At 43.3% G+C, this 16,059-nt stretch overlaps 1 protein-coding gene across 1 annotated transcript in view; it reads right to left on the reverse strand.

The window, feature by feature from the left end:
- Positions 1 to 537: 537 nt before the first annotated feature.
- Positions 538 to 16,059, reverse strand: part of SUDS3 (SDS3 homolog, SIN3A corepressor complex component) — a 34,579-nt gene continuing 19,057 nt past the window's right edge. Inside the window, exons 8-12 of the mRNA XM_021703432.2 lie at positions 15,743 to 15,804; positions 15,571 to 15,592; positions 14,160 to 14,265; positions 6,486 to 6,570; positions 538 to 3,500 (exon numbers count right to left, since the gene is read on the reverse strand). Of these exons, the coding sequence (XP_021559107.1) occupies positions 3,402 to 3,500; positions 6,486 to 6,570; positions 14,160 to 14,265; positions 15,571 to 15,592; positions 15,743 to 15,804 (374 nt within the window). The 3' untranslated portion in view covers positions 538 to 3,401. The remainder of the gene's footprint in view (positions 3,501 to 6,485; positions 6,571 to 14,159; positions 14,266 to 15,570; positions 15,593 to 15,742; positions 15,805 to 16,059) is intronic.

Consider the following 16,059-nt stretch of genomic DNA (forward strand, 5'->3'; position numbering starts at 1 on the left):
TCCATAGCTTACTCTTCATAACAAGCAAATATCTAGTAACAAGCAAATATCCCTCCCTCTTTCCTTTCCCCACAATCGCTGGGGGGGGTGGGGGAACACCTAAAATAAATTTCAATCATTTATCAAGTCAATGGATATAACACAGACTACATGCTGGTTTTCTCTTTGAAAGTTTATTGTTATTAAAAAAAAAAAAAACCTATACTTGTTACATTTTACATTCACCTCTCAGAACATTTAATGATACCAGTTAATGATGATATATAAAAAGCCCACCAGCTGCTTGAAATGGCTGCAAGTTTTTACCATGTACTGGTATTAAATTGGTTTGAACTCTTTGGAAAAATTGGTGTAACATTAAGTACCAAGATTTCAAATTCCCAGATTAGAAACAAGATTTTTAAGTCAGGAGGAAATTTAGTAAAAATTCAAGGCTAAAAGGAAATGTTAATAGAAAAACAAAAATACTGTAAAAATAGGATTCCCCCCGCCCCCGTTAGGTTAAAAAAAAAAAAAAAAAAAAACAACCAACCCCACCCCACCCCCAATATTTCTCTTAGAAAAGTCACCCAATCCTGAACACAGGGTCTCACACACAAATACAAGTAGCTTGATTTGTAGATCAGCTTCTGGGATCTTATACTAGCCCCAGTTTGGAGTTTTAAAAAAAAAATTAAGTTAGGTAGTTACAGGTCCATAAATACTGGTATCCAAACGAATGAAAACATCCTGGCTTTGGTATGGCTACAGAAATCTGGAAATTGTTCAAGAGGACACTGGCTTTGGAAGAGAGGGAGTGAGAGGGTAGGGAAGGCAACACAAAGCCCCCAAGCGGAGGTAAAATAAATACGGGGACACATCCATAGCAAAGACTGAGGCAGGTGCCTCAAACAAAAAACACATACAGGTTCTTGATCAGAATAACCCAAGTGCAAGTTCTTGATCAGATTGAAACATGTACAGGTTCTTCCTAAGAGTTGTCTAGACCAACCTTTTTCAAAGCATTATCTGCAAGAAACGGTCTGAATTGGGGAATGCACGTGGTACCCTATGGTCTGGTGAGAGAGAAAGACCTTCTGGAATAAGAATGGCCACCCGGGCTAAAAGCCAGCCCCTTGTTAGTCCAGGAATATCAAAATCTGTTTTGTCCACCACAAAAGTACCTCCAACTCCTAACAAGGGGGCTCTGCTATCCCTGGTCACCACAGGGGCCTGCTAGAGGGACTGAACTGCTGGCTTTTCATCTCTGGGGTGATAAAATAAAAAACTCTTCTGGGATTAGGAGTATAATTTACTGTGCTGTGTCTCAAGTCTATTCCCTACCTGCCCCCATTCCCACAGTCATGATTAAGGATTGTGAGGATACTGAGGAGCAGAAGGCAGTGATGTGGTCAAGGCCAGAGCACGGCCTCATCACCCTAAAATTTATAGAAGAGAAGAAGCCAAAGTGCCCATTCTCTGGTCTTCAGATGAACAGTTACTTCACAAAAGCACAAAGGTGCCACCAGAGAAGGCAAGGGAAAAAAAAAAAAGTGACTTGTTGCTTTGATGCTGAAATCCCCAGTAGTTATCAACACAAGGCTTTCCAAAAAAAAAAAAAAAAAAAACTTTGGTGTACTGCTAGGACGCCAAGTAAGACAATCATTCAAAAAAACCCACTCTGATGACCACATACACTATAACTAAATTTCCATCACAGGGCACTAACGGAGAACAGACTGCTATTATGGGACGTCACACACACCACGGGGACAATTCCAGCAAGAGAGGCCCTCTCGTAGAGCAAAAGCTGCCAGGAAGAAACACGAGAGGAAGGCCCTGTTTACTGTGGACTTGGTTCACCCCAGGAATCATCATGATGGGGGCTGCGGGCAGAGAAGAAGCACAGAACACCCACCCAGGCAACTCTAAATAAACAAGCATCATTTACCCTATTATCTAAAGGAGACTCCAACACCAGGGGGAAAAAAAAAGAGAGGAAAAAAATGAGTTATAAATTAAAACAAAAATCTGTACAAGTCTTGACTCAATCAGTAAGTTTTGGTCTCTGTTGAAGCCAGGACTTAACAAGAAGGTGATTCACTTGTTATCACGGCCCCCCAACTTGCTTTGGGGTATATGCATCAAGAGACGACACAAAGAGAATCACCTGAGACCGAGGGCATGACGTACAAAGATTTCCTAAGATGCGTAAGGTGTACTGATTTCCCACAGAGAGGCTAACAGTTGCTGTAACCCCAAATTCTTTACATATCCTACGGTGGCAGCTTAGAAACCAGAAAAACCCATCTGCCAGCAAATCCCCTCTCCAAGGCTGGAAATGAGGGGCAGGCGGCAGGGAGTACGGGGAATGCCATTTCCCCAGGATTCCTTCGGTGAGTGGCAGCCACGGCAGAGCTCCTTTGTCTTCAGCGTGGTGGGCCAGACCTCCTGGGAGGCTGGGGCGACGACAAGGCTCCACAGGCTCGAGACACAGTCCGTGTGCAGTAACAGCCTCAGCGACAAGAGTGCGCAAGTGGAGTTGTAGTGAGAGTCTACAGATCACTGATGACTGCCCAGTCAGTCTCCCCTCCCCATCCACAACAGATAACCCAGATAATCAGCCTGCGCCAGGTACCACTTCATCTCCTTAGGAGCAGGGAACAGAAATGAATTAGAAATAAAAACTTCCGAAATGACCCCTTGTTCCAGCTTGAGCTAGAACAAATATGTCTAAATAAACCACTTGCATTAAATAACATTTAAAATGCAGTACCTTCAGCACATTTTGGAGCATGAGATGTCCCCTCCCCCAACCCATTTACTTCAGTGCACGTAGCCACCCAGGCAAATTTTTCTGTCGCTCAGCCAGTGGAATGGATGGCATATGCCAGATGTTACACAAGGCATTTATTTCTCAGAGAAGGCTGAGAGCCAGGAGAATTAATCTCCTTCTGCTAGGACCTCTGCCCCAAGCTTCTGGGGAAACAGTGAATTGGGCTCGACAAGGGAAAGAGCTATGTGATCCACTCATCAGATTCAAAACATGAAAATGCAATGTAGAGTGTATCCCTTCCTGGTAGAAAGACCTAAAGACAATTTAAAAAAAAAAATGTCCCTTAAACTCAAAGGAGGCTTAAAAAAAAAAAAAAAAAAACCCCAAAGAAATGAGTAAATCGGACTCGCAACACTCCCCAAATCAAGAGTTCATGGTGATGGCTGGCCGGAAGAGGTCGAGGCAGGAAGGAGCAACGCAAAGACCGAAGTGGCTGCCACCACAGCGCCTCGCAGAATCCACAACAGCGCTCCCCAGTTTCCAAGGCCAAGGAGCAATTCCTGGGTTAAAAACTTCTATTTGGAAGAAAACAAAACCAAAAACCACTCCAGAAAAAAGGTCAAGGGAAGAAGAACACTGTAGAAAGTCAAGCCGCTGACCTCCGGCGGATCACAAAGAGCCCGCGCTGAAGCTGGCCCAAGTAGATCCTCATCTTGGTGCTGTCACTTGTCTTCCTCACCCAGATCTGCAGGGGAGAAGGAAAAGGAACAAGATGAGAGCGGCTACAGCGAATACTGCGGAGCAAATCTTCCAGAGCATCAAAACATCTGCATGAATGAGGTGTGGGCGGACAACTGGCAACCTCCTCCTGTCAGGCTGTGGGGGCCCCCCCACAGGAAACCTCTAGCGTAGAGCAGGCATCAGCCCCGGACCTCTTTTCTCCTTCCTTCTCCCTCTCGCACACCTCTGATTAAGAAAATGGAAAGCACAGTAATCTCAGGTTCTATTTTTGCCTTGATCTTACGGACCTTTTTTTTTTTTATTTGGTTTGATTACAACATTATCAACATTCAAAATACATATATTCATGAATATAAACTTTCAATCAAATTTGGAAATATTTTCCTTGCCCCAAGAGACTTCCATATCATAGTCTTTCACTGCTCTGGTTTCCTGGCAATTAAGGCTAATGGTCATGGCAGAAAAAGAAGGAAAAAATAACAAGAAAAAAAAAAAAAGCCCATGAGTGAGCTAAGGCCCAATTAGGATCATCAGAAGGCTAAATTAGCTTAAGACAGCCCTTCCCTCCTGAGCATATCCTTTTCCCACAGATGGTATCAGATGTCTGACATTTTACAGGGCAGATGCACTCTTGCATAGAATGGAGAATCAACTCTGGCAGTAGGGGGACTGCAAAAGCAGACGAGGGCACTCAGTAAGTGTTATCTCTGTGGCCAGGACTGGGAAGAAAGCCACCTCCTCAGTCACCTGATACACCTGAGCTTTTTCATCTTCAGAACAACCCTATGAAGTACTATCCTCACCCCATTTTATAGAAGAGAAAGGCTGAGTCAACTTGTCTGATGTGAATCCTGGTGCCTGCTCTCAAAACCCCTGGCTTGCTCTTGTCCACTAACCTGGCCCTGGCTCTTCTTACCCGTTCTTCATCCATTTAATTAATGTGCAATCAGATGGGGCCAAAAGCATGATTCTTTTAAGTTCTGCGTCTCACCCACATATGCAAGTAGGAGTCTACAGACCTATCTTCTCCCTCCCCCATTCAGTTTTCAGGTTTTAAAAGTGTTTGTTCTCAGTCTCAATTCCTTTAATGTGATTGTTTAGCAACAGCGAGACTTTAAAGTCAAATACACTGGTTTAAAATTAAAGACCTCACATGAAGCTGAGCCTCTAAGGACCTTGCAGAAGCAATTTTTTTTTTTTAATAGAACTTTTTTTTTCTTAAGATTTTATTTACTTGACAGAGAGAGACAAACCAAGAGAGGGAACACAAGCAGGGCGAGTGGGAGAGGGAGAAGCAGGCTTCCCACGGAGCAGGGAGCCCGATGCGGGGCTCGATCCCAGGACCGTGGGATCATGACCTGAGCTGAGGGCAGATGCTTAACACTGAGCCACCCAGGCGCCCCTGCAGAAGCACTTTAAACTGAAAAATGACTCTAAGAACAGCTGAAGTGGGGAGTCACCAACAGCCTCAGACTCACCCAACAAATGTGCCTGGAGCCAGGTTGTGCCAAGGCCAACTAGCTCCAGCGTCACTTAGGATTTGACTTGAAAAACCCGCTAAAATCCTTCCAAGAAGTGAGAAATGTTTTGCCATCACCAGAGTTGCATGCCTCTGATGCACTGAGGCTTCTCCCCTCCAGGTGAAATGTCTCAGTGTCACCGTTCTCTTGTCAGACCTCCCTGACACTCTATTATGTCAAAGGATGACAGTCTTCAACAGAGAGAAAAAAGGTAACTTGCATTTCTATTTTTCCTGAAAAATCTTAAGGTGTCTCCAAGGAGGATGAGGCACTGGTTGTGAAGTTAGGTTTGGGTCCTAGGAGACCACATGGCCAGACACGAGGGCTCTGCTGTGAAGTCACAACACCTCTTGCTGAAAAACAGCAGGTCTCTCCAACACATCCCCTGTTCTGGTTCTGACTTGGCTTGGGGTGACTCACAGACCCCAAGTCCAGAGAGAAAGGACATTCATTTATCTGGAAGGCTCTCCCTAACTTCTGAGTAAACAATCATTTTGCAAACTAGTCACATTTGAGGGCATTTTCAAATCAGGAAGCTAGGAGAATGGAAGAGGCTTAAGTTATTTCATAATCCAGTTTCATTAGATTTACTGTGCACTGGCACGAATAAGTTACAGAGGGTAGACACATAAAAATCAATTTCTTTGCAGACATTTGTGGACTGATAAAAGATCAAGCCAATCGAGCTATTAAAGTTTTAAACTTTTTTAAAACTACTAACAATACAAGTTACACACTGCTGACATCCCCCCCAATGAAGGGCCCGTCGGACAAGTCACTCGCCAGTCATCCTATCCTGGAGCCTAACCCTCCGAGCTGCCTTTAGAACCAGTCGCTACAGGTTCTAAACAGGAGAGACTCAAGGATACCAGTAGCTGAGGGCCAGAGCCTGGCAGCTCACTGCTGAGAGGCACAACAGGACGAGTCACATTGGAAAGACAGCAGGCAAGGAGTAGTGTGTGGCTCAGATCCGGCCAGCATCCATTTACTGAGCACTTACTGTGTGCCAGACCCTGGGCCAGGTGCCTCATTAAATCCTCACAGCACAAAACCAATCTCTCAGTACAGATGAAAGCTCTAGAGAAATAACAAAGATGGAGTATACTCCACAAGCAAGTTCCGTGGTCGGTACACAGGTACCTTACAAAGCAGCAGGATTTGAACACACAGGTATCAGGCAGACTTGCCTTCTGCTCTTTCCTGTAGTCTCCCTCAGTCATTCCCAACTCAACTGCTGTATGTGGAGTTCACCACCACCACCAGGAATATACAAATCCACATTAAGTTGTTAGTCAAGACAAGTAAGGGATTTCCGGGATATTCTGTCTCCGTGCGATTTCTGCCGGGAAGTGCTGACTGAGATCCTAACCCGCACAGGACACACGGTTCCACGGTACGTTCTCGGTGGCACTGCACTGCAGGTTTGTCACACTTCGCTCCCCTGAGGGGGGAGGGAGTTCGGCCCCTACCTCATTGGCTCCGACAGAGCTGATCACACAGCTCAGCTTCTGGTTGTCCTTCGACTCCAGGTAGATGGCCTGGCTCTTGTGGTACCTGCCAAAAAACAAGACCCAAGTTTATGTATGTCTTTAGCCACTTCATCAAGGTAAGACCGACATGCTGAAAAAAGCCACACATATTTACTGTTTATAACTCGGTGAGTCTGGGGTAAGTATATACACCCATGAAATCATCACCACCATGAACACACCCATCTGCTCCCAAAGTCTCCTCCTGCCCTCTTCATCAGAATTATTTGTTGTTTTTTCTTTTGCAGGAAGAACACTTCGCAGAACGGCTATGCTCTTAACAAATTTTAAGTCAATAATACAGTATTGTTAAAGGCACCAGTTTTTTTTTTTTACGAATTTATTTATTTATTATTATTTTTTTATTCTTATGTTAATCCCCATACATTACATCATTAGTTTTGGATGAAGTGTTCCATGATTCATTGTTTGTGCATAACACCCAGTGCTCCATGCAGAACGTGCCCTCCTCAGTACCCACCACCAGGCTAACCCATCCTCCCACCCCCCTCCCCTCTAGAACCCTGTTTGTTTTTCAGAGTCCATCGTCTCTCATGGTTCGTCTACCCCTCCGATTTCCCCCGCTTCATTCTTCCCCTCCCGCTACCTTCTTTTTTTCTTAACATATATTGCATTATTTGTTTCAGAGGTACAGATCTGAGATTCAACAGTCTTGCACAATTCACAGCGCTTACCAGAGCACATACCCTCCCCAGTGTCTATCACCCAGTCACCCCATCCTTCCCACCCCACCCCCCACTCCAGCAACCCTCAGTTTGTTTCCTGAGATTAAGAATTCCTCTTATCAGTGAGGTCATATGATACATGTCTTTCTCTGTTTGACTTATTTCACTCAACATAATACCCTCCAGTTCCATCCACGTCGTTGCAAATGGCAAGATCTCATTCCTTTTGATGGCTGCATAATATTCCATTGTATATATATAGCACATCTTCTTTATCCATTCATCTGTCGATGGACATCTTGGCTCTTTCCACAGTTTGGCTATTGTGGACATTGCTGCTATAAACATCGGGGTGCACGTACCCCTTCGGATCCCTACTTTTGTATCTTTGGGGTAAATACCCAGTAGTGCAATTGCTGGATCATATGGTAGCTCTATTTTCAACTTTTTGAGGAACCTCCATACAGTTTTCCAGAGTGGCTGCACCAGCTTGCATTCCCACCAACAGTGTAGGAGGGTTCCCCTTTCTCCGCATCCCCGCCAACATCTGTCATTTCCTGACTTGTTAATTTTAGCCATTCTGACAGGTGTGAGGTGGTATCTCATTGAGGTTTTGATTTGGATTTCCCTGATGCCGAGCGATATTGAGCACTTTTTCATGTGTCTGTTGGCCATTTGGATGTCTTCTTTGGAAAAATGTCTGTTCATGTCTTCTGCCCATTTCTTGATTGGATTCTTTGTTCTTTGGGTGTTGAGTTTGATGAGTTCTTTATAGATTTTGGATACTAGCCCTTTATCTGATATGTCATTTGCAAATATCTTCTCCCATTCTGTTGGTTGTCTTTTGGTTTTGTTGACTGTTTCCTTTGCTTTGCAAAAGCTTTTTATCTTGATGAAGTCCCAATAGTTCATTTTTGCCCTTGCCTCCCTTGCCTTTGGCAATGTTTCTAGGAAGAAGTTGCTCCCGCTGAGGTCAAAGAGGTTGCTAAAGGCACCAGTTTTTAAAAAGAAAGGAAAAAGGGGAAGAAAGGAAAACACCACAACAAAGAATATAATTGAAGGAGTCTTAATTTACATTTGATTAATAGTCTGGATTTCAAGTTTAATTTGAAGGCCTCCACCCATTGATTAGATCAGATGACCTCCTAATCTTCTCCTAATCTAAAACTTATATTCCTTGGTCCTTCCTGCAGAGGGAAAAGGGAGGCGGGGGAAAGACTGGGAAGCGAACTCCATGCTTACTTTTTATTTGGACTATATACCCCAATTCAATCAAAAAGTAAATTATAATTTTTCAAAATAAAACCTGTTCCCACTTTCCACGCATCCCAAAACACTGAAGAAGCTTGGGTGGGCAAAATAAATAGCAGGGTTTGAACAACCGATCTATTATTTATTTTCAATACGTCCAAATTAAGTCATCCACAAGACGGCAGGCCAATTTCAACTCTTTCTTTGGTTACTCATTCAGCAAATACTCATTAATCACTTACTGTGCAGGACTGAGGATGCTGGAAGTCGGAGGTGGACAGTGAACAGGACCACAAGGTCCCTGCAATCACACAGCTTCAAATACAGCAGCCGTGAAGAATACTGAGTAATCACACCTGGCAAGCACTAACCAGGCGAGGTTCGGAGTGTCAGGGTGTGCACCCCGGGGGGTCTGATTTGACCTGGTCAGTCGGGAGAGCTGCCTTACATGGAGCAGACCAGACACTCCATTTCGGCCCCAGTAGCCATCCTCTTGGCCTGTAGCACAGGACCACCTTCAACTTCTCCAAGTTCAGAGGTACGGCCGAGGATGAAAGTGAGGAAGCCAGGGCCAAAGCCCAAATGAGACAAGAGCAGCTCCACAGGATGAAGGAGCAGCTGCTGGGCTACAAGAGCTGCAAACACGAGCCAAGCTGCTGCTGGAAGCCCTGGCCGGGGCCAGCCCCAGTCAGGCAGGAACATAACCTCCGCTTCATTCTGGCTGCACAGATCTGGCTAAAGCAGACGCACTAACTCCCACAAATTCTACCAAAATGCATCTCCCAGCAAAGTACTGCATGTTATCATTATTTCGGGGCGGGGGGGGGGGGCAGGCAGACTGTTTTGCTGGTATAATAAATAATCTACTGCCAGGATATCACAGTAAAGAGATGTACTTCACTCCCACAATGAGCTTTTTCAATCTAGGTTCTAAGCACTCTTTAACCTGCTACTTAGGAGCTGAAAACTCAGGTTTCCAACTCACTTTACTTCCTGAAAACACTGTTAAAAGAAATTGAATCATAAATGCAATTAGAACAGCGAGATTGGTTTAGACTCAGCTTTAAAGCTGCTTTTGGCCAGAGATCAGTTGGTAAACTGGGTCAGGGGACCTTCATTATGCTAAATATGTAATATCACAACGTCTGAAGTATACAGTGCATGAGGAAAGGCTGAATTAGTTCACAGCGTGACTCAAAAATTCCAGTTGCCCTCCCACATCTAAGCCAACTTCCTATGTAAATAATAACATCTTGAGTGATGTTTAGAGTAAAATTACAGAGCAGGAGAACATTCGAAGTTATTCTATGGGGACTGTGAGTTATTAAATAATGAGATAAAGACACAAAGCATGCACCTAGCCTCAAATCATTCTGATACTATTTCCTAAATACTTTAATAAAGGTCACAGTGTGGTGAAGGAGTATGTTACTAGTGTAGAAACAGGCTCAATATACTGCTAAGTGGAGGGGGGAAATCTATGTCCATTACCTTCCTGTGCTTGTAAAAAAAAAACATGTTATATGTGTATCATACACACACAGAAAAAATTGGGTAAAGTTATGTAGTTAAGATGTATAATAAAACATGTATTACAACTTTATAGAAATATGAAATGGATATTAAGAACGGTATTCTTCTCGTTGCCTGGCTTTTTTTTTTTCTGAAATAAGCAGATTATTACTCATATTAAAAATTAAATAAGTCACGGTTCTGGAAAATACCTAAATAACAAAGATGGGTAAAAACAAAACTTGATGTTAAAATTAACATCTTAATGTCTTCAAGGACAACAGCTAACTCTGGGAGACTAGTCTAACAATTCTCATGAGATGTGCTGCATTTTCCTTCAGATGTGTGCAGAACCCAAACCCCAACACCTATGACTGGCTTGAAATGAATACCGGAAGTAACAATAAGATCTGGTCTATTACCACCCCACCTCCCCCGGAGGTGGTCTGGCCACCTCCCAAATCTGCCTGCTTTGCGGTAACCAAATGGTGGTGGCTTGATTGTCCACCATTGGTCCCTATCTGCTCCACAGCAGAGCTGGCCTGCGTGCTTCCCAAAACAACCCACTTCCAAGCCAACGGAATCTCAGATCCTCCTGAACCAGATTCTCACACACCACACAACAGTCTTGGGGAACTGTTATCCCTGGATATCAAATCTATTCAACTATCTGAATTCTCTGGGGAAAAAAAAAAAAATCCTCAGAAATTAGCATTCATATTTTCAAGATAAAACTAGTAAGTATAGGACAACCTTAACATACAAATTTACTTTTTAATTTCTAAACACTAACAAAAGGGGGGGAGAGAATTCAAAATAAACATAGACATAAAAATTTAAAAAGCAACAACAGAACTAAAAATGTACATTATCATTTTTTGCCAATTAACCCATTTTATAAGCTGCAACTCATCTCAGATGAAAAAAATACTTTAAATAGCCTCAGAGAACAAGCCCCCAAAGTCAAACTGACTTTATTACTTTATTACTAATGGAACTCCTGACCTGGGAATCCCAATAAATGAGCTCTTAGAGCTCTGCTTCTACTATTAAACCCTATGAACTAGAATCAACAGTACTATTATGGAAGAAGGCAATTTCTTCAGAAGGTGGGTCAAAAAGGAGGGGGTAGAATTAATTTAATTTTGTATCCTACTGGGAATCCTGATATTAACGTTTCATTCCCCCCCCCCCCCAAAAAACTGAATACCATGTTACAGCTCTGGAACCTCAAGGAGTCCCAATGCCAGTTGTAAATATTCACCGTCTTAACAGTCTTTGTCAGTCGAAGGCTGGGGGGGCGGGGAGGACTTCATTCCTGATTCACATTAGCAGCCCGAGAAAGTGAGGAGAGATAAACCAGTCTGCCCGCACCATCAGTTAGTTATTTTAAAATATCAGCTACTTTCGTGGTACTTTTAAGGAGGGTCATTAGTCCAAATCAAAATGTGAGGAAACTTACAGCAGGACATAAAATGCCTTAAAACCACTACCAGACCAAGGCAAAGTGAAGATGCTATCTTTCAAAACGAAATGTAGCTTGCTAAGTGTTCATGCCAAGATGGGAAGCCTGAATCACACTCATTTTTCTTAAGGCATTTAAAACTCAATGAAACACATTTTGCCAGAAGTTCCGTTGCACCCAAATATTCCATACCACTGGGAAGAGCATAAAGTGGTTCACTTGCCCTCTCAGCCACAGGCCGTGATTGGCTAAAAAGAAGGAAGAATGAAAGCCTCCCAACTGACAGGACACAAAGGCTAAACCTCATGTTGAGCCTGGTGAGAGATGTGGGCAGCTATGCACTGGTCAGAACGTGGGCCAGGACCCCCATGAACACCTTCCAAATGTGGCAAGGAAAGGAGAGAAACACCTTCCCACAAAGGTGTCGTCAACTCTGACTGCCAAGGCTAAAAGGAAAAACACAATACAGATGAAAACAACAGTCTCCATATTCAACAACATGCAACTTGAAATTCACTGAAAAAGGAAAATGCTCCCAGAGACCTTCTTTTCAAAGTTTCTGCAGGCCCTATGAAAAAGACAGCGCAATTCACTCAAAATGCTCAGGAGGTCTAGCAGAGCAAAAGTGACCACTCTACGTTATGAAACACCAGGCACCGTGGATCCCTTCTTTGGAAAAACAAGAATTTTCTCTTACTGCATTTTCACCCTCAAGGCAAGTCTCATAAAGTCTAAAAATTAAGCCTCAGAAAGATCTGAACCAACACAATTACAAAATGAACATCATTTGAAATATCACACAGCTTTAAGACTCACAGATCCGTAAAAATGTTAGTGATAAATCTCATCGTTTTTGAAGACGGCTCTTATGTGTGGGCTTGATCTTTAAAGGTTATTTGGTTTTCATTATTAGAAACATTTTTCATCTTATTCTGCCCCTCAGTGAGTTGAGCTGTTAGGGCCTGCCACCTAGTGGCAACATGCTCTGAGAAGCAATGTCAAGATACACTAACTGGCCTTTTTGAAGAAAACCAAATAGTCAAATGAGAGGGGCAGAAGTCACTAAGATCAGTCTCATAGGCAGAGGCGGCCTTCACCATCGACTGAGTAATTAACTCACTGTAACCTAATATTTTGGTGGAATGGACTTATCTTGGGCATGACTAGATTTCTAAGCATTTCTGCCAACTTCAGAAGGATAATAGTTTAAGGTAATCAACTAACAATCTTGGGGTTTTTCTTCTTTAACAAAGCTCAAACAATTCAAAATAATTATTACTTGGGCGCCTGGGTGGCTCAGTTGGTTAAGCGACTGCCTTCGGCTCAGGTCATGATCCCGGAGTCCCGGGATTGAGTCCCACATCGGGCTCCCTGCTCGGCGGGGAGTCTGCTTCTCCCTCTAACCCTACCCCCTCTTGCGCGCTCTCTCTCACTCTCTCTCTCAAATAAGTAAATAAAATCTTAAAAAAAAAAAAAAAATAACTATTACTTTACTTTTGGAACTTTGGGTTAATATACTGAAACTCAAAACATCATTAAAAATGACAGCCATCATAAATGATAATTACAGAGAGCATACAGTAACCCCACATAAACATTCTCCATACAAACAAGTGGAAATTCAGAATGCAAATGTGTCCACCAAGACTTAAACTGAGTATGCCTGCCTATGGACAATGAACAAAGGAATACATCAGAATTAAAGGAGCTGTGACAAGGAGGTAGGATCTAGGTGGCTTAACACCTAGCAGAATCTGGGGCTACAGAGCAGATAGTAATGTTTGTTGAATGAATAAGTGAATGAGTTTGCAAGTTCTCTCACACTGCTTTACAATTTCCTTCCTGATGGAAACGCTGGTAGTCTGAAGATTTTAAACTGTCTTTATTCTCAAATATTTCTGGCATGTTAAAAAATTAATGTAACATATCTATATACTCCTGTGCAGCTCAGAAATAAAATTATACAAATAGCAGTTAAAAAAAAACCGTCTTTAGTATAAACTGGTAATGTTTAAGGATTCAATTCCCCCAAGTATGTTTCCTGGAACACTCATAGAGCAGGATGATGCATGCAAAAAGGGTACCCTGGGTCAAATAATACTTGGTAACATCTCAGAAACTTGGAGTGCACACGAGTGTATCAGAGAACCAAAGAGCACCTAGAGCGAAGAAACCCTTTAACACGGTCATCCCCCAGACTCATCTGACCACAAAGTGCTTTTTTGCACAGAACACCTACTCATTCTGGTGCACAAGGGCAGAGTTAAGAGAAGGCAGAGAGGAACCTGAGCGCTGGCCTCAGTCTACAGGGGCAGCACCAAAGACAGAAGCCTGCAAATTCTAGTGCGATGCCAGCAGCACAGAGGAGGGGGCTCCCATAGGAACATGTTTTCAGGCAACACCGCCTTCAGAGATCGAAGGAGCAGTATCGATCAAATGACTCCTGACACGTCTCTTGTTGTTGTTGTTGTTTTAAAGCAAGCTTTACACCCAACATGGGGCTCGAACTTCTGACCCTGAGAGCAACAGTCGCATGCTCCCCTGACTGAGCCCGCCAGGCGCACTTTGAAATGTTACTCCACTTCAGTACAATGTAAGCTAAGCAGCGGCCGTGCTCGGGAACAATGAGATAGAGCCCCAGCCCTCTTTCATGGGTTCTTTGGAGACTCTTAACCAATAATCTGTTTTTCTGTAACATACCATCTTTTATCATAGTACAGTTTCCCGTCTTCTATCCGAGCTTCAAACCTCTGGGCTGGAGACTCCGCCGGTGCGGCAGGCAAGTGTTCAGGTGAGGATGGGGATGCTGGAAGAACCAAAGATATGTCAATGACTAAGCGTGTAACAGGCACGTGGGTCTGACAACTAACATGCCTTAACTGAAATGCTATTAAAAAGTGGTACTAATCATGATCATTAAGTCCTTAGGGGTGTAAAAATGAGAATTCAACAAAATTCAAAAAATATTTTGCCAGGGGCGCCTGGGTGGCTCAGATGGTTGAGCGTCTGCCTTCGGCTCAGGTCATGATCCCAGGGTCCTGGGATCGAGTCCCGCATCGGGCTCTCTGCTCAGCGGGGAGTCTGCTTCTCCCTCTGACCCTATCCCCTCTCATGCTGTTTCTCTCTCGCTCGCTCTCTAAAAAATAAATAAAATCTTTAAACAAACAAACAAAAAAAATATTTTGCCTAACCTGCTCCTCAATGCAGCCCTGTGAGGTAGGCAAGGCAAAGGATAACCTCACTGAACAGAGGAGAAACCGGGGATGCAGGCAGGCTAAGTGATTTGCCCAAGGGACCATCAGAAGCCCAGAAGGGCTTCTTTAAAATTTTAAATCCAAAGTCATTTCTAGAACTATTTATTACTAGGTAGAGCTAGCACTACAGTGGGTTCAAAGGATCTAAATTCACACACTTCCATAACCCCCTCCCCATCACGCCTTCAGAAACACGGGACCTATCTGGGGACCACGGTGGCTCTCAGAAGGAAATTGTTTAGAGAAAAAAGAATCTTGTTTCCTTCCACGAGGCTTGGTGAGTGGACAGACACGTGAGTAATCATGGTGCTTAAAACGTAACAATGCCTTGCCTGTCCAGAATTCTATTTTGCAGCCTAGCACGGACTCTCAAGTGCCACTCTGGAAGGAACCACCGCGAACACCGGGCTGGCCTCTTCTGTAAGCTGGGACTGTTGAGTCCCTCACCAGAGCCAGGCCACGAAGCGCCCCTGGAACAGCAGTGCCCAGCGCTTCACTCCACAAAGCCAGTAATACTGAGAAATCCTTCTGGTTTCATTTCCAGAAATGGAGGTGTACTTAAATCTATGCCTGATGCCTACACAGAAGGAAACCTCTACCAGCCTATCAATCAAATGTCTCTTTTACAAGAAATCAAGGAAAAAGTAAAATTAACTTTAACATAACAGAATAAAAAAAAAAAAAATCAGGGAAGGGGGCACTTAAGGTTCCCTTCAGTATTCATGATGACTACTCCTAGGCAAATGATGAACGTTTTATTTTTGAAAATGGCAACAATTCCCTGTCAGGAATAAGCATGCTTTTCACACAACATGATAAAAAAGACAGTACAAATGGCAGCAACACTGTGCACTTACCTGGTCTCTTGGGTGACTTAAGCTGTAGGAAGAACAACAAGAAATCTTAGAGCAGATCATTTCAGATGCAACGTAAAGTGTCAAAGGTATCAAGAACGATTTAACAAGTAATATGTGAACGACATAAACCTAAGCTTTCAAATACATAAAAAAGAAAAAAATCAAACTGTACCTTATTTAACGTTCTCAGATCCTCCATGATCTGTTCGTCTGTTAACAAATAGTTCAGCTGGGGTGTTGAGAGTTAAAGGAACTTGTCTGAGAAGCATGGCTTCCAAGCAAGCAGAAATCAACAAAACAGTACCAGGATTTTAGGATTTACAGTGTGACTCTGTCGGATGCTCTTTCTAGAACCATTTGCCTCTCAGAAGTTACTGATTCTACTGAATGTTGTGGTGCCCAGGTACGTAAAAGAACTCACAAATTTCTTTCAAACATCTCTAAGTCGTTCAGTAAGTCCAAGAATGAGCGCACAGGACACAGGAGGAG

The sequence above is a fragment of the Neomonachus schauinslandi genome, chromosome 14 (assembly GCF_002201575.2).
Source record: "Neomonachus schauinslandi chromosome 14, ASM220157v2, whole genome shotgun sequence".
In the NCBI taxonomy this organism is placed as follows: Eukaryota; Metazoa; Chordata; class Mammalia; order Carnivora; family Phocidae; genus Neomonachus; species Neomonachus schauinslandi.